The sequence below is a fragment of the Aulonocara stuartgranti genome (genome assembly GCF_965226115.1).
Source record: "Aulonocara stuartgranti genome assembly, chromosome: 20".
Classification (NCBI taxonomy): Eukaryota; Metazoa; Chordata; class Actinopteri; order Cichliformes; family Cichlidae; genus Aulonocara; species Aulonocara stuartgranti.
In genome coordinates this window covers 20970882-20991819 of record NC_138956.1, presented here as the reverse complement: position 1 = coordinate 20991819, position 20938 = coordinate 20970882, and the positions used below count along the sequence as shown (strand labels likewise).

Sequence of the window (20938 nt, the reverse complement as noted above, 5' to 3'; positions counted from 1 at the left end):
AAAACGTTCTTGTGCCGGAAATAAACTACAACTACCACAAGTCTTTCCGCGTACGTCATTTTTTTCTTTTTCACAAACAACAATGGCGTCGCACGGAGCAGATGCGGGTTCCTCCAAGCCCATAGCGTCTGCGGAGGAGCAGCAGGGAGAGAGAAAACCAGCGGCCGTGTCGTTTGGTTTCACCAAAACAGCCAGTAAATTTAAACCGTTGACGAGCGACGCTCAGGCCAAGAAAGATGACAGAGATTACCTGACAGGAATTCATGGAAATGAGCTGCAAAGGTCGGCTTTTTCTGCTAATGCTAACATAACGTTTCGGTGTCATTTACCGGTTACGTTTCTCATCTTAGCTAGTCATTGTAATTACTGTGCTTTTTGACAATGAATAACTATGTATAATTGTTATATGGACACAGTTAGCAACGCAAAGTGTTATTTTGAAACGGCCCCGCCTGACAGCGCTCTAATTTTGTATTTTGGTGCAGTTCAAAGCCAAGTGAGAAACCCAAGGAGCTCATCATCCCTCTGATCCAGAAGAACCGCTGGCACAAGCCGGACCAAGTGGGCCAGAACTCAGAAAATGGAGGCAAAATAGAAAACACAGCCCAAGACAATGACTCTGTGGAGTCTCAAGCTGTTAAGGAGCTCATTGAAGGTTTGTGTATGTGTAGGAAGCAGGGCTGCGAGTACCATTAGATAACACAAATCGCCTAAAACTTCTCTTTACGTTCATAGATTCGCGGAGGCAGCTTGATCTGTGGCAAAATGGCCCTAAGTCAGAAAACATAAACCTCTCCATCCCCCTGTTAATGCAAAACAAAGTGCCAGAAGGCTTTGAGGATGGAGACCAAGTAAAGGTGGACCTGAGGCCTGAATCTGTAAGTATGGAGAGCAACATAAGGACATAAATTCTATTCTATTTGCTGTGCAGTTCAGTCTTATCTTGTCCATATACACTGCTGAAGGGTATAATATTAATTTTATTTTTATACAAAGTTTAGAAGTGTAGTCAAGAAGCTGCACTATGTCTTGTCTATGTGAGGGTGGTGCAGGACATGGATGAGAACCGTGAGATAGTGGTGAGGTGTGCTTGTGATGGTGATGGGCAGGATGACGGGTAACGTCAGGCAGGAATGAAAGTCAGTACAACATACAATACAACTTTATTTATAGAGCACATTTAAAACCCAACGGTATACCAAAGTGCTTCACATAAAAGACAGAAAATAAGACATAAATATTATAAATATTAAATATTAGTAAATATTATAGGACCTTAACAAAGTTCCAAGTACTCTAATAGGTCAGTGTCACTAATACACAGGAATAGCATAAAATGTATATCAAGTAAAACAAGTTAAAAGCACACGTATAAAAGGTAAAATAGAGTAAGCCTAGGGATCAGATACAGGCATTAACGAGCAGGAAAGGCAAGGTTCGACGAGATCTTGGCTGCACGAGGAGTAACTGAGTAGATGATCTTAGTGCTCGAGCGGGAATTTACGATCTAAGGAGTTCAATAAGGTAGCTCGGGGCTGTGCTGTTGATAATTTTAAAGGTAAGCAGCAGTATTTCAAATTGGATGTGGTATTTAATGGGTAGCCAGTGCAGGTCAACTACAACAGAGGTAACAGAGGCAAACCTCCCAGTTCCGGTCAGAAGGCGTGCCGCCGCATTTTGGACAGTTTGCAGTCAACGAAGAAGGTCAGAATGAAGACTGAAATAAAGGGAGTTGCAGTAATCCAGCCTAGAGGTCACAAAGGCGTGAACAAGACCGAATACAAGTGTGTCAATGAGAGGGGACAAGTGTAACAGTGATGCTGTAAGAAGTAGAGGTAGTAAAGGTAAAGGAGTTAACTACCTGGGGTCACCATCTAAAGCAAGGGACAGTGCACAAGAGAGGTGAGGGAGAAAGTATAGACATGGTGGAGATGGGTGTCAGGGGTCATTTCTGACAGAAGCATAGCAGCAAGAGTAGAAGTTTACAAGATGGTAGTGCGACCTGCTATCAGGTATGGTTTGGAGATGTTAGTACTGACAAAAAGACAGGAAGCAGAGCTGGAGATGTTAAGCGTTTCATTGTAAGGGGCCAGAATGAAGAAGATTAGAAATTAGTATATCAGAGGGAGAGCTCAGGTTGACCGCTTTGGAGACAAAGTTAAAAATAGGTTGGGATGGCTGAATTTTAATTAAGGAGCTGCCATACAGGAGGTGAAGAGGAAGACCACGTTCATGGATGTACTGAAGGAGGAGATGTAAAGAATAGAATAGAATAGCCCTTTATTGTCATTGTATATGTACAAAGAAATTGTGGGCGCGCCACTCCAACTGCTGGAATAAAATGTAAATACAAGACAGCAGGAATAATGGCAAACAAGAGAAATGTATACAATCAAGAGGAATATATACAAAAACAATAGAAAGGCACACACTAGAGAACAAGAATAAGGGTTTGTGTGACGGAAGAGGATGCCAGAGAAAAGGGTGAATGAAGTCCAATGAACTACTTTTTTAGACATGCCTGTTTTTATTCATATCCAGCTGTTTCTACTACAGCTGAACTGTACTGACTAAGAAACGTGAAAATTCCAGAGTGATTTGGGCAGCACAATGGTTTCCTCACACCAAGGGGTCCTGGGTCTGAACCTGACAATTAACTGGGATTGTATGGACTTTGCATGTTCTCTGTGTTCTTGGTTATTTTAGCTACTTTTCAAAGATGTGTGTAAGCTTAGTTGAGGTTATGTTCAGGATGTTTCCCACCTCTCAGCCTATGACAGTTAAGAAAATAAATGATGAAATAAGTAAATGTGTAGAAATATGGAATAGAATTATTTGTTTTGATGATAATTTTCTAGAAATCACTTTTTTTGCAATATATTTAAACAAATTTTTATATTTAGAAAAAATGGTGAAAATGGAATTAATGCAAATAAATAAAAAAAATACATAAATAAATAACATGCAGTATGGAATTAAAAAAAAAAACCCATCAAAATGAACATTCAGTTCTGTAGCCACACAGTATATTTGGAACTACAAAGAACTAATACCTGATTGTGACAGCATTAAAGGGGTTGAACATGAAAAACCTGATGATATATCCTAAAAGACAGCTTCTTATTAGATGTTGAATTTCAGTCTTTGCTCAGGGAAAAGTCTGAAATGAAAGGATACCATGGAAATGACAATTTAAGGAACTGATACATAACTCTTGTATTAAATTTAAAGTAGGTGTAAAAAACAAAACAAAAACAAACAACTTTAGTTGTCTCAAAAGTTAAAAATTTGACTCTAATATGACAATTAACTGGAACAATATTGCACTTACAAAATGAATTCTGTTGTTTGTTTTGGGATATAGCCCATGCATGTTGAAAATACATAAATTGTCTTAAATTAGTCAAATTGGTCCTGATAACATACCTGTGGAAATTTTGGTCCCCACTTAGATTTCTGTATGGACATGAGTCCATATCCTATTATATCCACATCCTATTATATCTCAACAGTGTTGAGATATAATAGGCATATTCAAATACCTATTATATTGCCCTTACAGTTAACCCTGCATTGTTTTAAAACAACAAAAACAAAAAAAAGTAAAGCAAAACTAACACTGAAACCAATAAAAACATAAAGATTTTTAAACATTTTTAAAATAAACTTAATTTAAAACAAAAAAATGTTGAATGAAATGCTAAAAAAAAAAGGGAAACTATTATGACTGTATCAAATGTGTATAATCTACAATAGAATCTATTAGAAAGCAGTGAGCAAATAAAAAAAGCCCGACAGTGCAAACTGTCTGGTAGACTGGCTGCTTTGACTCAGACTGAAATTTGAGTGTGGGAAAGTGCTGACTCTGGACTGGGAGACACCCCTGCATACATACACAGCGACACACACTTTGTCATTACAGTAAGACTTTGATAGCAGGCGAGCATCAGTCTCCCAGAGACATAAAGGCAACCAATTGGGTCTCTCTCTGTTTCTTTTCATGTAAAGGCCTCACATGTCTTCTCACTCTCATCCCATATCTGCTCTGTCACTGTGGATGTGACTAGCAAAACACGAGAGTCAGGGAAAATTTGCTCACGGTGCCCCTGAGCTCATTTTCATGCAGCATCCTCTGCGAAGGCTCCCAGCCCCCTTTAGAGGAAGACCTTCAGTGGAGAGAGATGAGCAGGGCTACTGCTGCTGTAGCTGCGGCCTGTTGACTCTGAGTCAGCCGGGACCGAGTCTGACAGCCTGTGGCCAAAAGGCTGAGTAAGACCGGCATGACAAGCTGTTTCTCTCTGTCAGCTGCAACAAACTTTTTTTTTTTGTGCTTTATACGTCAAAGATTACATAAGCACCTTGTTTAGCCTGTTGGGAATTTTTAATGCAGACGTCTGAATTTTTGAATGTAATATGCTTTAATTTCCAAAATAATTTTGCAGTATTTATTTGTCAGTCAACAGAGGCAGATTATGAGCGTGTTCCTGTTGAGGCTTATGGACTTGCAATGCTTAAAGGGATGGGTTGGAAGAAGGAGGAAGGCATTGGACGTACCTTTAAACAGTAAGTAACAAATTGATAGTTCTGCTACACTGACGTTTTAACACAGTGGTGTTCAAATGTATACTGAAACAGCAAGTCAACTGGCAAACAATTAATTGGCAGCTGTTATAATTGCTGTATAACTGATTAATTCCTGTGGATTTTCTTATTAACCTACAACAGTGGCACAGACTATAAAACTAAAAATAACTAGTAACTGTGCATTATTCTTCACCTACATAAAAGTAAAGCATTTAAATCTTTAGCCTGTTTTACAACCTGAACATGTCTATTCATGTCTATTGATTTATTCCTGTGCCTGCCTAACTGCTATAGAGATGTGAAGCCAATTGAGCACCAGCTGCGTCCGAAAGGATTGGGTCTTGGAGCAGATCGTTCGGCAGTAAAGGACCTGGAGCCCAGCAAACATCAGCGTCCCCCAAAGCCAGGCGAGGAGCGGGGAAAGGAGGAGGAGCTAGTGATGGGTCCCGGGGGTTGTGTGCTGGTACAGTCGGGGCCACATAAAGATCTCTATGGCAAGGTAGAGTTGATCTAGAATCTGTGTGGAACAAAGTCAGCATTTCCCACACAAGGACTGTATTAGACATGCTAGCCAAGTATATTCAGTGACTCATTTGGGTATTTTTATTTATTTATTTTAACTATACAAGTGTATGATTCTCACAATTATTTTGCAAGTTCAGTCTGCTAACAAGTCCGCCCCCTACACCCTTTCACTCCATAGCAAATGTAAGAGATTCTAATTAGGGGTAGAGTAGAAATACAACAGCAACCTTTGAGTCTTCCTCACCTTCCTGCACCGGAGACAGGGACTTGTAACGAATATCTTTGGCAATTTATTCTGCTGTCAGATTATTGAGATCTTCTTCACCTGTTATAACAGGTACCTATTTTATTTCATTTTCTGAAATCCCACACTCTGTCTTCTTTTTCATTACCGCCATATTTGTATTTTATCATATGAAGAAAAATAAATAAATAATTATGAGACATTTCACAAAACCATGTATAAATCATGGGTTGTATTTATGAAATGATCTCATGTAACTCATTTTTGTGCGGTTATAGTAAGATGGTATTTCTGCAGACTCACTGAGGAGGGCTGCGCAACACATTTCGATTAAAGGCTAGTCAGTTTGGAACTGCTTGTCATGTAGTGTGCACCCTAATACAGATGCACAGACAGTGTCAGCGTGTAGGGGCTGGAGTGGAGTTGAGCGCTTGATGTTTGAAAACTGGTTCACTTGTTAGTCATGTGTGCCGTGGTTGAAAGGACTCTAGTTTCACCATCTTGGACTAGAGTAGTGATATAGTCCTTGTTCAGCTCTGTCGATCTGCTGCAAGCTGGAGCAGAAGCCCCCACCAAACCAGAACCAGCAGCAGATGGAGAACTGGTTCATGCTTCGGTACACAGAGCAGAACAAGGACTATCGTTCCCATCTGCAGTCAAGGCGTGGAGCTGGAGTCTGTCCAGTGGCCACTCACTGTGGGAGGCAGCTGTTTATATTGTTCAGTTATTTGTTATAAAGTTCTTGGCTATCACACACAGGTGCATACATGTACAGGCGTGCAGACACTTAGACATACACCAGGTTCTAATGTTAAAGAAATGTAACTGAAGTTAGCCATTTGTTTTGTACTACCCACTTCTGACTATGTGTTTTTCTTTGCCTGAGGTAGATAGAAGGTGTTGATCCAGACAATGCTCGAGTCATGGTGAAGTTGGCTATTGGCAGCAAGGTTGTGACGATTAGCCAATACGCCATTAAACTGGTGGAGCGCAAGGAATATGAGAAATACAGCAAAGATCTCAGTGAGTAACTCTGACTTTTAAAAAAGTGACCTTTATTTTTTTCCTGCATAACGAATTAGAAGAAATCTCACTTAAAATATGGTGACATTTCATTAAATACCAAAATTCTGTTTTGTAAAAGACTTGTATTGCTATTGTAGGTACATATAATACAGATTTATTTTTTAATTAAATATCTAAGGGATCCTGCTGTTATGCAGTGTTCTGGGAATCAGACTTATCCTTTTCAGTGACATTTCACTGAACAGAGATTTAGCCACAGCCTGTATTTACGTTAGCCAGCAGTGTTTTTCCTAGAATGAAAAGGCCATGAAGAATAACTCTTTCAGTACTGTTGTCTGTGTTTGCAAAAAACATTTTTTTTAATGCCATCTAATACTGCTTTTCCCCCAACAATTAGGTCGCCTCAGTAAAGCCCACAAAGACAAGGAAAGGGAGAAAGAGAAGGGAAAGGATCAAGAGAGAGAGCGTCAGAGGCGGGAGGAGAACGAGAGGAGTAGTAACGGCGACAAAGTAAAACACAAGTCCTCAGAAAGAGATCGAGAAAAAGACGAGAAGAAGAGGAAACACAGAGAATCAAGTCAAGACAGGTACATTTCCACTAAGAGATGTAATATTTCAATAATGAGCATTTTAAAGTGAATTATCTGATGGTTTTTTACTTTATCATTTTAACAGCATGTTCTCTGCTTACATGTGTTCATCTTCTGTTTGTTTCGTAGAGATAAGCCTCCAGTGAAAGAAGCAAGGCGACCACCAGCTCCCCCGTCCTGGCTCCAGAGAGACCTGAAAGTTCGCTTTATAGACAAAGCGTTCAAAGGGGGCAGGTACTACAATTCAAAGGTACTCCAGCTTTATTACACCTTTCTATGTCAGTTATTAACAGCTTTGAATTAACAGATTTTAATGTGTTGAAGCTACAGGCAGATAAAAAAAATTAAAGGAAAGGGCAAGCTGATAGGGAATTACATACCACCACAGCTTTATTGTGCCTTCATTAGATTTTGATGGGGTTTTTAACTTTTCTGACAATAGCAGGCTTATACGGTATAACGAACTAAACAATTCCTAAATAACATCAGAAATACAAATTTATTGAAATAATTATTCATTTCATGAATGTACTACAGCCCGCACGTCTCACTGTTGCAGTCTATGTGGCACTGCATTCCTGATTTCTCCATTCTCCCTGTTATTGGAATTCACAAATAAGAAAGGAGGAAAATAAAACATTGTGTTAGCCTTGCGACAGACTGGCGACCTGTCCAGGCAGCACCCTGCCTCTCGCCGTAAGACAGCTGGGATAGGCTCCAGCCCCCCCGCGACCCTGAAAAGGATAAACGGCACAGAATGGATGGATGGAAAATAAAACAAACACCATCTTGTGATGTGAACTTAGTTGGGAAGTAATTTAATCTAGAAAACTGGGCTGGGGACAATACGACACACTTTGTCGAACTAAGTGGTCTCTGTTTTGTTAGGTTGCTCACCTGCATCAATAAGGTGGAGTTTCAGGACTTGCTCCATTTACTACTTGAAGTTGTCATTGTTCACAGCTCACTGAGCTCAGTTGCCACTGCTGGTAGAGACTGCCCTCTGGTGGTGTTTCTGGTTTCTGGGCAGCATGCCATGATAGATAGCTTTGTAGAAATAGATGGTCTAGTTTTGGGGTTTTTTTTTCTGTGACAGTATTGAATGGATGAGTTCCTGCCCCAAGTGGAGGAGTTCAAGTATCTCGGGGTCTTGTTCGCGAGTGATGGGAGAAGGGAGCCGGAGATCGACAGACGGATTGGGGCTGCAGCTGCAGTAATGCGGACGCTGCACCGGTCCGTCGTGGTGAAGAGGGAGCTGAGTGTAAAAGCGAAGCTCTCAATTTACCGGTCGATCTACGTCCCTACCCTCACCTATGGCCACGAGCTGTGGGTAGTGACCGAAAGAACGAGATCGCGGATACAAGCGGCAGAAATGAGCTTCCTCCGAAGGGTGGCTGGTCTCTCCCTTAGAGATAGGGTGAGAAGTTCGGCCATCCGGGAGGGGCTCAGAGTAGAGCAGCTGCTGCTCCACATCGAAAGGAGCCAGCTGAGGTGGTTCGGGCATCTGACAAGGATGCCCCCTGGGCGCCTCCTGGGTGAGGTGTTCCAGGCATGTCCCACCGGGAGGAGGCCCCGGGGCAGACCCAGGACACGCTGGAGAGATTATATCTCTCGGCTGGCCTGGGAACGCCTTGGTATTCCCCCGGATAAGCTGGAGGAGGTGGCTGGGGAGAGGGAGGTCTGGGCCTCTTTGCTTAGGCTGCTGCCCCCGCGACCCGGCCCCGGACAAAGCGGATGAAGATGGATGGATGGATGGACAGTATTGAAAATCCTGCTGTCAGAATTTCTAAATACCCTACAGTTCAGCTCAAGCCTACTTTGCACTGACTCTCTAAGTCTTTGAAATTCTACCGAGGCCATAAATCATTCTTGTGAAAAGAAATTCTCCCATTTGATGCTTTGATGATGGTTTTAGAGAGTACTAATATGACATGAGTAGTTGGTTTAAGATTTGGTGACACATCGAAGTGTGGCTACTTGTTTACCAGTGATGGGGCCATTATCATCCAGGAAGAGCCCACTCCCACTGCGATAGAAATGTTAATCCCCCAGAACAACTTTGCATTAAGTGCAGTAACCCCAACAGGAACAGAAAAATAGCCCTCACAGCATAAACAAGCTGGATATACCCTCATTGTTAGGTTAGGGACTCAGGATTTTCCTTTAACTTGTTAGCGGTGTGCCAGTTTGCATTAGAGATGGCTTTATTAGATGTGAAAATAAAGGACTAGAAAGCCCTTTTTAATTGCCTTTTTTAGTTTCACACTCTATATAGAAAACTTTTAATCCTAAGCAGCTGAAATAGACGAATCACTGCTTTGTTATCATCATGTAGCATGTCAGAAACTACTTTATCTTTCAAGTGTGTTCACTTTTTTGAGAGTCAGACATTAGTTGTAGTTAGTTTTAAACCAAAGTATCGGCATTCACAGAAAAGCCACAGAATGTTGCTGTGATAATTTCAAACTTCAGTTTCCGTCAGAGCTCTTAAAATAAGTCTCGTTTTTGTGCAGATGCAAGTGGAGGATGTCCTGACGCCGTCTACCTGTGTGTGCCGAACTGAAGAGGGAAGACTGTTAGACGGTGAGTTATTAGTGTGATCTCGGGCTTGCTCGGTGTTATTTTTCTCAGTCTGTGGCGTTCGTGTTTTCTGTTGCCTAATTGGAGCTTGTCAGGAAATGTGTAAAATGTGTGCTGTCACTGTCTCTGTTGAATTCCTTATTCATCTAACAAGTTAAGGTGTTTTTAGCTGCTCATAAGTTGCATGAAAAAAATTAATCACTGTTATTGTGAGGTGTTTAAGGAATAGACAGATGTGACTTTTTTTGTTAGAATTTGAAGGAAATGTATGGCTTTATTTGTTTTTGAAGGTTTGTTAAATCTCTTTTTTTCCATTTCTTTGCACATAATGATGAATAAGTTATAATTGTTGACCAGTAGATTAACTTGTAATGCTCATTTTCTTTTCCCTCAGGTTAAGTTTCCCAGGTCTGCACCTTTGCATATTTAAATATAAAGGTGTATAGGTCCTCGCAGCTAACTTTCAACAATGCAAAGCAAATATGGATTTTTTAAAAATGGTTGAACTATCCCTTTTGGCACGACTGAATCTCCAGAATAACCAGTCTTCTATACTGTTTACAGTTAGTTAATTTGAGAGATATGTACAGTTTTAATCTGTTAGGATTATACTCAGATCTTTTCTGTCATGATAAGTTTTGTTTCTGTGTTTTGTTTAAAATGAACTTCATATTGTCCTGGCTGCAGTTGTGCTTTTTAACAGCTAACTTTACACAATGCTATCATGTCAAATCAGTCACTTTAAAATCATGTCAGCATAAAAGTGTTCAGAATCTTTAGGCGCAGGACAAGAATCTGTTTGCAGATTACTTACAGGTAAATGGTCCTGTTGAAGAGCAAGGGGAGGGATTACTGATTATTGTTATTGCCAAAATATAACCTTGAGTTAGAATAATATTTTTACATTTTATTTGTTCTTTAAAATGTATTTGTTGCAAAAATAATAACATGACTTCTTACCACGGATATCTGCTGGCTATGGTGGAAGCATTGGTTATTGTTCTGAGAGGTCGGTCTGCTGATTTAAATCTGGCAACCAGACTTCCCAGATTGGGGATTAATTTGATTCTTTTTCCTTATTGGTTATTAGCAAACATACAGTGGCTTGCAAAAGTATTTGGCCCCCTTGAAATTTCCCACATTTTGTCACATTACAGCCACAAACATGAACCAACTTCATTGGAATTCCACGTGAAAGACCAATACAAAGTGGTGTACACGTGAGAAGTGGAACCGAAATCATACATGATCCCAAACATTTGTTACAAATAAATAACTGCAAAGTGGGGCGTGCGTAATTATTCAACCCCTTTGGTTTGAGTGCAGTCAGTTGCCCATAGACATTGCCTGATGAGTGCTAATGACTAAATAGAGTGCACCTGTGTGTAATCTAATGTCAGTACAAATACAGCTGCTCTGTGACGGCCTCAGAGGTTGTCTAAGAGAATATTGGGAGCAACAACACCATGAAGTCCAAAGAACACACCAGACAGGTCAGCATCCCACGGAGCACTGTTCAAGCGATCATTCAGAAATGGAAGGAGTATGGCACAACTGTAAACCTACCAAGACAAGGCCGTCCACCTAAACTCACAGGCCGAACAAGGAGTGCACTGATCAGAAATGCAGCCGAGAGGCCCATGGTGACTCTGGACGAGCTGCAGAGATCTACAGCTCAGGTGGGGGAATCTGTCCATAGGACAACTATTAGTCGTGCACTGCACAAAATTGGCCTTTATGGAAGAGTGGCAAGAAGAAAGCCATTGTTAACAAAAAAACCACAAGAAGTCCTGTTTGCAGTTTGCACCAAGCCATGTGGGGGACACGGCAAACATGTGGAAGAAGGTGCTCTGGTCAGATGAGACCAAAATGGAACTTTTTGGCCAAAATGCAAAACGCTATGTGTGGCGGAAAACTAACACTGCACATCACTCTGAACACACCATCACCACTGTCAAATATGGTGGTGGCAGCATCATGCTCTGGGGGTGCTTCTCTTCAGCAGGGACAGGGAAGCTGGTCAGAGTTGATGGGAGGATGGATGGAGCCAAATACAGGGCAATCTTGGAAGAAAACCTCTTGGAGTCTGCAAAATACTTGAGACTAGGGCGGAGGTTCACCTTCCAGCAGGACAACGACCCTAAACATAAAGCCAGGGCAACAATGGAATGGTTTAAAACAAAACGTATCCATGTGTTAGAATGGCCCAGTCAAAGTCCAGATCTAAATCCAATCGAGAATCTGTGGCAAGATCTGAAAACTGCTGTTCACAAACGCTGTCCATCTAATCTGACTGAGCTGGAGCTGTTTTGCAAAGAAGAATGGGCAAGGATTTCAGTCTGTAGATGTGCAAAGCTGGTAGAGACATAACCTAAAAGACTGGCAGGTGTAATTGCAGCAAAAGGTGGTTCTACAAAGTATTGACTCAGGGGGCTGAATAATTACGCACACCCCACTTTGCAGTTATTTATTTGTAAAAAAATGTTTGGAATCATGTATGATTTCCGTTCCACTTCTCACGTGTACACCACTTTGTGTTGGTCTTTCACGTGGAATTCCAATAAAATTGATTCATGTTTGTGGCTGTAATGTGACAAAATGTGGAAAAGTTCAAGGGGGCCGAATACTTTTGCAAGCCACTGTAAATGTCAGAATCTGCTGGCTCTGAGTGCTGCCTAGTTGGTATTACTGCAGAAATTCTTCAATGAATGACGTAGCGTTTCTTTTTTTCTTTTCCTGTGGCAGATGTGAAGCAGGACATGCTGGAAACTATTGTCCCAAAAAGTGAATATGATTCTGTAATGGTGGTACTGGGTGAGCACAAGGGAAAGGTGAGCAAAGTAACCTCTCTGCTTTTTATTTATAGATAGATAATTTGTTTAAATCTGATTAGCTAATACTGATCACTATATTCCCACCTGATTCAGGTTGGCCGTATTCTTCAGCGGGACAAGAACAAGTGCAGAGCGATGGTCCAGCTCGACAGATACGAGGATAAAGTGTTCACATTGGACTATGACACCATTTGTCACTATGTTGGGGCAGCAGCAGACCACTGATTTCTGATGTTTACTGTAATATTCACTGTCCTTTTTCCATCGACTTCTTCCCAGCTGTTTTTTTTGTTTTGTTTTTTTAGTTATTATTCAAGTATTATGGATTTTAAAAGATTGCAACTTTGTAATAAAAACTTGTCGATTTTTTTCCCCTTGTACATATGGCAATGCAACAATTGAGAAAAAGCTGCAACAGATAATTTTCACAGTAGTCTTAAGTTTATTATCAGGTTCACTGATGGGTCTAGTGACAACGAGAAGTGAACCTTTGGGTCATATAAAAACATATTTACAAATGCTCTACACGGCAGGAGTATGAATAGAGAAGCTGTCCAAAAAGTTCAGCCCTTCATTTCTGACATGTACACATTTCACAATGAAAAGAAAAGCCTGTCAAACTATGATGTTTAGCATGTGAGCATAATGAAGACCAACTGTAGAGTTGTGGGTTTTAAGTTGCTGTCTTCGTAGTATCTGCTTTTACTCCTTGGGTAGTTGGTTTGCTGCGTTAGCCCGAAGAACAGCTCCTGGACTCGGGTACGGACGCTGCTGGAAGAGAGGCCCCGCTGCTGTGGTGTCTGCACCCGTTTTTGCTTCATTACGTTTGGGCAGCCCACTTGACCACGACCCCCTGCAAAAATGAATACGTTTGTGTTCACTGCATTTGTAATCAGCACTACAATGTCTTCTGTGTCTGAAAAGGGGTTTTGTCAAGCCTGAGAAAACGACCTTGATCAAATTGCAATGACAATCTCAGTTTGGTCTTAGGAATATTTTAAACAGAAACCCTGCAGGTTTAGATCTTAGACATTTCCACAGCAGACAATTTGGCTCATGGTGGCAGGAAAACTGCAATGAGGTAAATTTGGTTAATGACGACTACAGTATGTTGCATTTACAGCTACAATAAGACTAACTGCACATACAAGGATAATGAAACTAGCGTGCTGAAGTAGTATGGAGCCATTTAAGTTGTTTTTATACCTGTGCTTTCTCTGACATGCCAAGTCAAAATGCTGTTTAAAAAAAAGTGTATGGCCCCTTCCCAGCGTTCACACGTTCCTGCTCTGAGGGCTCAGAGCTCATAAGGATACGAGGCCTTTCTGCAAGTCTTTATTTTATGCTCAAGGGAATAAGTGAGTTGTGATAAAAGCTGGTCAAATTTGGTCAAATATTAAGAGTAACTTTTTTGAAAATGGGAGGAAAACTAATCCAGTTCACTATGAACATTATGCTACTGGAATAAAATCTGCCTCTTGTTGAGGTGTGGTGCCTTGCATGAAATGTAGATTTATGTGAGCTCCCTAAACCAGGGATATCAGCTATGCTGATTACCATTTTGAGAGGACACACTCAAAAATTGTACCTGTGCTGTGTGAGGGTTTAGTTCTTACGTCTAAGATAAAAATGCATGATGGGAATTGATTTGGTCTGTCTCTCATAACTATTTTTCAACAAGTGCAACACAATGATTCTGGCAAAATCAGAATACCAGAGAACGACCTGTATATAGCTTATATCGAGGTGACCATCTGTACTGTACCTTGGAGCATCAGAGTAAGCACTTGGATCCATGGGGTCCATCTCATCATCTTTTCTACCTGTAAAAAATATTAAGTGTTCAATATTCAATCATGTGAAAGTTGCTGATGTGTAAACATGTAATGAATCAGATGTAAACATTACCTTTTTTGCTTCGACTGTATGGTGCTGCCTCATCTCTTCTCTGCTTTCTTCTGTCTCTGTCCCTCCCATCGTCACGTTCTCTGTCCCGGTCCCTTTCCCTGTCCCTTTCCCGATCTCGATCCCTTTCCCGATCCCGGTCTCTGTGTCGTTCTCTGTCCCTGTCTGGTTTCTCAACTTGCTTCTCGCCTTTTTCATCTCCTCCTTCTACTAAAAACACAAGTTAAGGCAAGGATCACAAGATTAGCCATGGCTGAAATCTGTCAAAAGCAAACTGTATTCTGAGGTTGTACATTCAAAGTAGCACACGTCAACTGTAACAGAACTGAAATTTGTGATCACTAGTGCTTCTTGAAAACATTACATTATAGAGGCTGAATAAAAGCATACCTCTTATTTTCTTGGCAGGTTTTGTTATTACTGCAGATGGGTCATTTGGGGATAACCAGGCAACCATATCTGTCTCGACATTCCAGTAATAAGGAAGACCACTGTTTAAGGAATAGAAAACATTAGCGATTAATATTGCAACCACAAAATTAAATAAAACTTACTTAACAGTTTAAAAATACACTTTAGCTCTCCATGACAGTAGTTATAATGTTCAAGGACTTCTCAAGAATAAAATGAGAAACAAGAAAGAAAAAGTAAAAAGCGCATTCTGATTGTGAAGTTTATAACAATCATTTTGAATTAAAAGTATAAAATTCTTATTATATTAAATTATAGTATATCAAGTGTACATACCAAGCAGAGTCAAACACTTTGTACCAGTTTGGTGGTAGATTCTCCACTCTGGTGGCTTCATAATCTACATTGTTGTCATCATAATCTTCAGCAATAATCTCCTCATCTGCCCCTGGATTAATTGAAGGGGAAAAGGTTTTTAAAAAGGCATGGGAAAAAAAGCACACAACATAAGGAGAAATTCACAAAGGGTAGAGACCCGAATATGAAATCTGTTCCACTACCTTGCTCTGTTGGTTTAACAATCCCTCTCTTGGCCAATCGGGCCAGCAGTGCTGGAGGTAAAGGCATCCTGAAAGACGGAGTCCATGTGAAACTCTGTTCATATTATGGCTGAAATTCACTTGGGGTACCAAAATAACAGTTGCAGAACAAATGCTCATAACACATTATTAGACAGTATTAAAATAGTCTTATATCAGATAATATAATACATATCATTTACTTTCAATAATATGTACCCTTTGATTAATTAGGACATATAGAAACTCATCATTTACACACAAACCACTAAGTCACATGTGGCCATAAAGTAAAATGCACATGATTACCACCATTATATAGTTTAGTGATCTTTAATATAAGCACATTTTGTAACAGTTTCATTACTTTCATGGGCTATTTTATATATTTTTATCATCATTATGTTTAATATTTTTGGTCCACCATTCATTTCACACTTTACTGAGCACTTGGTTTTGAAACAGTTCCCATATTTACCTGTTTTTTATTCTTCATCTTCTTCTTCTTCTTATCATTATTTTGTTTTGTCCATTTTTTTCTGGGACATTTCTTGTTTTCTGATAAACGGAGATTAAGCCTTTACTGTAATAATTCTATCAAAAGCAGCTTTAACACTGCCCAGAACCACATTTTTGCAGCAGACTTGTCACATCTGTAGACAAGTATTTCCTGCAATAAATTACTGCTGGCTGTTTTGATGTCGATATCACAATGATATTCCTGAATTGTAGTTTAAAGCATGTATCCTGGCAGGTCTGAGAATGACTGAACTCCTGAACTGTTATGTGTCCTGTCATCATTTAAAGTAATCTGCTCATAAAAATTAAAGTAACTCCATAATCCTAATAAAGAAATCAGTTTCCTAGGTTATATGGCCATCGTACGCGAATCCCAGGTAAAACTTTACTAGCTCCTTATTTTATGTGCATGTGCATATATGTATTTACATATATACACATACCTATATATTTTTTCTTTGTGATTATTTGTACCATGTACAATACGAACTGTTTCCTTTAACAAGAAACTAACACGCTTGCGGTGCATCCGCGGCTGCAGATGTAAGATTAACGCAATAAACAAAACTATGCGTCTCCAAAAAGCATCCACACCACACAAACGTTACCCTTTACTTCAAAAGACTGAACAACAAGAAATAGTTAAATTCTTACCTTTTCTTTAAAAAAAAGGTGGCCCTTTTTTATCGTCAAGCTAACGATACCTCTTTCCAAAACAGCATACACGGCGCGCTTAATGATGACGTAATCACGTCTTCTCGACGAAGACGACGTAAACAGACATGGAGGAGTATGCCCGAGAGCCCTGGTAAGATTAGATTTTAAGCGTTTGTTTGTATTTTAGAACTAATTAAGTTGGAGTCAAGTGTTGACTTTCTTAAATTTCATACTCAGCTTTGACGTGAGAGTGAGCAGAAAGGCTCTGCGGTTGTTGCGGCCTGCTTATTAAAGGCATATAAAAAACATAAAGATGTTATATGGAGGCGCCCTCTGCACACACAATAAGCTGGTAGAGTCACCTTTATCTGAAAATGTCGCTGTTTTTAAGTGACAACTGGAGTTAGGATAGAAATTAAAAATAGTTCAGGGTGGATTAATTTCAAAATATGGTTCCAAACCAAACAGGCAGTACACGAAGCTTCATTTATTTATTTATCAAGTTAAGACACACCTCGAGCCAAGGTTGATCCCCTACAAGTCAAACTTTAATGATAGTTCAAAGGAACGGGATAAAGAATCCAGATATCAGCCACTTCATTAGGCATACCTGTCCACCTACTGATTAATGTAAACCTACATTCTGTCACTTGGCAACAACATAGTGCATTTAGGCATCTGGACATGGTCATGACGCATTGCTGAAGTTCAGGCTGGAGAAGTTCAAACAGCTTATTTTTATTGATTTTGAACATCACATGATTGCTTTTGGCAGAATGGCCGATCTTTTCAATATTTCCGAAACTGTTTAACTACAGCCTTTTCCCCACAAAATAATTTCTAGGGTTTTACAGAGAACAGCGTGAAAAAGAGAAAATATCCAGTGAGCAACAGTCATATGGTTGAAAAAGCCTTGTTGATGTCAGAGATCAGATGAGAGTGGCAGACTGCTTTGAACTGAAGGCAGCAGTAACTCAAATAACCACTCCTTACAACTGAAGTGTGCAGTATAGCATCTCTGAATGGACAACATATCAACCCTCAAAGCAGCTGGGCTATGGCAGGAGAATACTAAATTGTCACTTCCCTTCTCCACACCTCATTAGTTCTTTCACTACTGTTTGACATATTCATTTATGATGTTTGATATGTTTTATAACACAAACATAACTCAGAGGTGAGCATTTAGTTATTTGTGTGGCTTTAAGGAACTAGTTCTTCATCCAAGGGTAATATACATTTCTCAGCCAGAACTGTGCCCATATTGTCTTCGGCTTCATCCAGACCGCGATTGATAACTTCTGCATTTTGTATATGAACTGGATGTTAGTTGTCAGATATATCTCCATTGTCAGTTTTCCTATCACATAGAAATCCATTTCTCTCTTAACGCAGCCCCTGGAGGATAGTGGATGACTGTGGAGGTGCTTTCACAATGGGTGCAATTGGAGGAGGGGTGTTCCAGGCGGTCAAGGGCTTTCGAAATGCCCCTGCTGTGAGTTCAAAACACAGGTTTTTGTTTGTTCTTTGGCTCGTCAGGTTGTTAAAGGCAGAATTCAACTGAGCTCTAATATTTCAGGGTGTTGGACACAGGCTGAAAGGGAGTGCAAAAGCAGTGAGAGTTAGAGCTCCACAGATTGGAGGTGAGCAGTTCCTGTTTTTTGTTACACATGGCAGTTAGTTAGTAATATATCATTTTTTGTGTAGATTAAATTGTTTAGGTACAGTTAGCTTCATAAAAGTAGCTGAAGTCTGGTTACTTCTTATGTTGCAGGTAGCTTTGCTGTTTGGGGAGGGCTCTTTTCCACAATTGACTGTGGTTTGGTTCGTCTGAGAGGGAAAGAGGATCCTTGGAACTCTATAACCAGTGGTGCGCTGACTGGAGCCATCCTAGCAGCACGCAGTAAGGAGCTCATTAGCTCAAAAGAAACAATACACCACTGTGTCTCTCTGTGTCAGTAAATACAGCCCCAATTCTGAAAAAGTTGGCATGCTGTGTAAAATGTAAACAAAAAATTTTTGGAATTGGGTTTCTACATTGGGATAATTAGCGTGACTCGCTGAATATTGCATTTTTCTCCAGGTGGACCTCTAACAATGATGGGCTCTGCAATGATGGGGGGAATTTTGCTCGCTCTCATTGAGGGTTTTGGGATTCTCCTAACCAGATACACAGCGCAGCAGTTTCAGAACCGTGAGTGAAGATAATTATGTTTCAGAAATGATATTTAAACTGGGCAGAACCAATGATTTATCAGTAGTTTAGCAAAATGTCACATGATTAAATGTGTGAGTGGTTTTATACCCCTGTACTGGTGTCCACTCCTCAGTTTGACAGAATTATGGCTGGACTTCGGCATAGAGCAACATTTTTCATCTCACTGGTCCCATTTTTACTCACCCTCATCACACTCGTAGCATTTTTTTGTTTCTATCAAAATGTTTTAAAGAACCTGAGGAAAATCGTCCACTCTCTCAAAGTTCTTGTGCAGTTTAATTTGTGTTTCCTGTTTGATTCGTTTTCCCCAACAACACAATTTCTCACAATGTTAATGATATAACAACTTATAAAACATTTTGAAGGATGTGAGACTATTAAAATCGTTTGGGTTTTTTTCTTAGTGTTGCTATGAATAACCAGACAAATGTATGAACATCAGGTTGCCTCCAGCACAGCTCAAGTTAGATTTCCTGCTGAGACATGTCTTATTTTGGATGAGATTGTCACGGTTGATGCTGGCCAACCGTGGGGATGTGAGGAAAAGGAGGACCTAGGCGCGGAGCTCTGAATGCAAGCAGTGCGTTTATTTACAGTGAATGGACAATAACAATAAATCCTCAGTGCGTTCCTGACTCCCGTGACATGTCCTCTTCCCAGTGCTAGTGTTCCTTGTCTCCGCTCCTCAGTGTCTGAGCACCCCGTGCTCGCTTCCCTCTCGTCTCCACGCTTCTCCTGCGGAAATAGCAAAGAGGCAGCCGTAAGACACACACAATGCGGACTAACCATACTAACTGGCCGAGAGACTAATGTGAAGTCACGCAATGATCCAGCGTCGGATAGAGCTCCATCACACTCTTAAGCAGCTCCTCTGACGAGGCTTGATCAGCTGCAGGTGTGTGAAGGTCTTCAGGTGGGGCCAACCACCTGGCACACCCATTAGGCCTGAAGGTGCCTGTAAACAGGTGCTCCCAGATACACCTGCATCCACACACACACACGTATACCTGCAAGCAGGGAGAACGAGGGACAGCAACACCAAAAACACATATAATATAAAACAAGTCCATAACTGCTCAGGGACCCTAGGTAGCTCAGATCCAGGTCCTTGACAGTGATGAGCTGAGGAAAGGCTACGAAACCAAAAAGCCTGAAAGCACAGCAGACCTAGACAGTAGTAATATTCATATAAATATTTCTGAGGGAAACATGGGTTATATATTGATTACATGCCAGTGAAGCATGAAAAACTGACTTTGTTGTGTCTTCTTCCTTGATTTCTCCAGCAATTCCCTTTGCAGACGACCCTAGTCAGTTACCACCAAAGGATGGAGATCATCAACATCAGGGGCAAAGGGGGCAGTTTCAGTAGAGAAGGTTCAGGACTGAAGCCAGCTGTGGACAACCAAAAGCATAACAGGAATGCCAGCACATGAACAGCATCTACCAGGATGACCAAGAGGTGGAGATACTGGTCCCTACTGGATGCTAATAGATACCTCAGGGACAAATTACTGTTTCAGTTATTTATGAGTAAATGATAATAATTTCCTCATGTTTGCACCACCTGAAAAATCAACGTTTTCAATATTTATGGTTATTTTGTTCAATGTGTAGTTCTCAAAACCACATAGTAAATTAAATTAGTTATTATAGCAACACGTATCTATTAAAATAAATAATTTTCAGCTCATTTATATTCTTGCTGAGAGTTGGGGACAATGCTCAAGGAACCAAATAAGTTTTATCCAAAAACTGCTTTATGCTTCCAAAGATTTTATACTTGGGCTGATTATGTATTTTAATGACTGAAAGGCAGAAAGTTAAAGTAAGAAAACTGCACATCTTTAAAGTTTTGCATTAGAAAGATATTTATTCGAATATTAACGTTAATATTTATTTACCTGTGAGGTGTTAAAGTCAGTTCAAAGGACATTTGAGGGGTTTTTTTTGTTGAAACTCAGCAAACCCTTTTTTTAAAAATAGTTTTTGTTGATTATAAGTGTTTGTCTAGTCTGTTATCTGTGCACCATTTGTCACTTTAATTGCCGCATAAAGCAACAAAGCACTTTTTAAAAACCTGAAAGTCTCTCATTTCCTGAAATTAGCACCATCCACAAAAAATTCTATCAAATCGATCTGGTTACAAACTGTCAGCAAATATCTATTGTAGTAAACGTACTGTGAACAATGTTCCTAAAAATAATAAAGCTTCAGATGATCTTTAAAAATGTGATCGATTGTTTGTTTGTGACTTCTTTTTCAGG

General features: G+C 40.2%; 3 protein-coding genes across 4 annotated transcripts; 2 read left to right on the top strand and 1 right to left on the bottom strand.

Annotated features, from left to right (window-relative positions):
- The first annotated feature begins 48 nt into the window (after nucleotides 1–48).
- On the top strand, nucleotides 49–12763 carry gpkow (G patch domain and KOW motifs). Its single transcript, XM_082519714.1, has 11 exons — nucleotides 49–282; nucleotides 486–655; nucleotides 736–878; nucleotides 4457–4563; nucleotides 4879–5083; nucleotides 6244–6376; nucleotides 6777–6966; nucleotides 7099–7219; nucleotides 9483–9552; nucleotides 12295–12380; nucleotides 12477–12763. The coding sequence occupies exons 1-11, from the start codon at nucleotides 83–85 to the stop codon at nucleotides 12606–12608; spliced, it is 1557 nt and encodes a 518-aa protein (XP_082375840.1). The 5' UTR covers nucleotides 49–82; the 3' UTR covers nucleotides 12609–12763.
- A 39-nt stretch (nucleotides 12764–12802) lies between these two features.
- pqbp1 (polyglutamine binding protein 1) lies at nucleotides 12803–16540 on the bottom strand. Of its 2 annotated transcripts, none has more exons than XM_082519727.1 (7): nucleotides 16451–16540; nucleotides 15260–15327; nucleotides 15036–15147; nucleotides 14679–14779; nucleotides 14292–14498; nucleotides 14149–14206; nucleotides 12803–13236 (listed from the first exon to the last, which is right to left on the bottom strand). In XM_082519727.1, the coding sequence occupies exons 2-7, from the start codon at nucleotides 15324–15326 to the stop codon at nucleotides 13086–13088; spliced, it is 696 nt and encodes a 231-aa protein (XP_082375853.1). In that variant the 5' UTR covers nucleotide 15327; nucleotides 16451–16540; the 3' UTR covers nucleotides 12803–13085. The 2 variants fall into 2 exon arrangements, with proteins under 2 accessions (XP_082375853.1, XP_082375854.1); XM_082519728.1 differs by having other exon boundaries at nucleotides 14292–14495.
- Nucleotides 16520–20907, top strand: timm17b (translocase of inner mitochondrial membrane 17 homolog B (yeast)). Its single transcript, XM_082519729.1, has 6 exons — nucleotides 16520–16604; nucleotides 17849–17948; nucleotides 18033–18096; nucleotides 18228–18356; nucleotides 18537–18647; nucleotides 19958–20907. Exons 1-6 carry the CDS (start codon nucleotides 16579–16581, stop codon nucleotides 20041–20043), a joined length of 516 nt encoding a protein of 171 aa, XP_082375855.1. The 5' UTR covers nucleotides 16520–16578; the 3' UTR covers nucleotides 20044–20907.
- The last annotated feature ends 31 nt before the right edge of the window (nucleotides 20908–20938 follow it).

Excerpts from the sequence above, each read along its gene's own strand:
- timm17b (XM_082519729.1), top strand. The coding sequence starts at position 16,579 with ATGGAGGAGTATGCCCGAGAGCCCTG. Across the intron at positions 16,605-17,848 it reads GAGTATGCCCGAGAGCCCTG|CCCCTGGAGGATAGTGGATG; the intron begins GTAAGATTAGAT and ends CTCTTAACGCAG. Across the intron at positions 18,097-18,227 it reads TAGAGCTCCACAGATTGGAG|GTAGCTTTGCTGTTTGGGGA; the intron begins GTGAGCAGTTCC and ends CTTATGTTGCAG.
- gpkow (XM_082519714.1), top strand. The coding sequence starts at position 83 with ATGGCGTCGCACGGAGCAGATGCGGGTTCCTCCAAGCCCATAGCGTCT. Across the intron at positions 5,084-6,243 it reads ATAAAGATCTCTATGGCAAG|ATAGAAGGTGTTGATCCAGA; the intron begins GTAGAGTTGATC and ends TGCCTGAGGTAG. Across the intron at positions 9,553-12,294 it reads AGAGGGAAGACTGTTAGACG|ATGTGAAGCAGGACATGCTG; the intron begins GTGAGTTATTAG and ends TTCCTGTGGCAG.
- pqbp1 (XM_082519727.1), bottom strand. The coding sequence starts at position 15,326 with ATGCCTTTACCTCCAGCACTGCTGGCCCGATTGGCCAAGAGAGGGATT. Across the intron at positions 14,780-15,035 it reads AAAGTGTTTGACTCTGCTTG|TGGTCTTCCTTATTACTGGA; the intron begins GTATGTACACTT and ends TTCCTTAAACAG. Across the intron at positions 13,237-14,148 it reads GCTTACTCTGATGCTCCAAG|GGGGTCGTGGTCAAGTGGGC; the intron begins GTACAGTACAGA and ends TCATTTTTGCAG.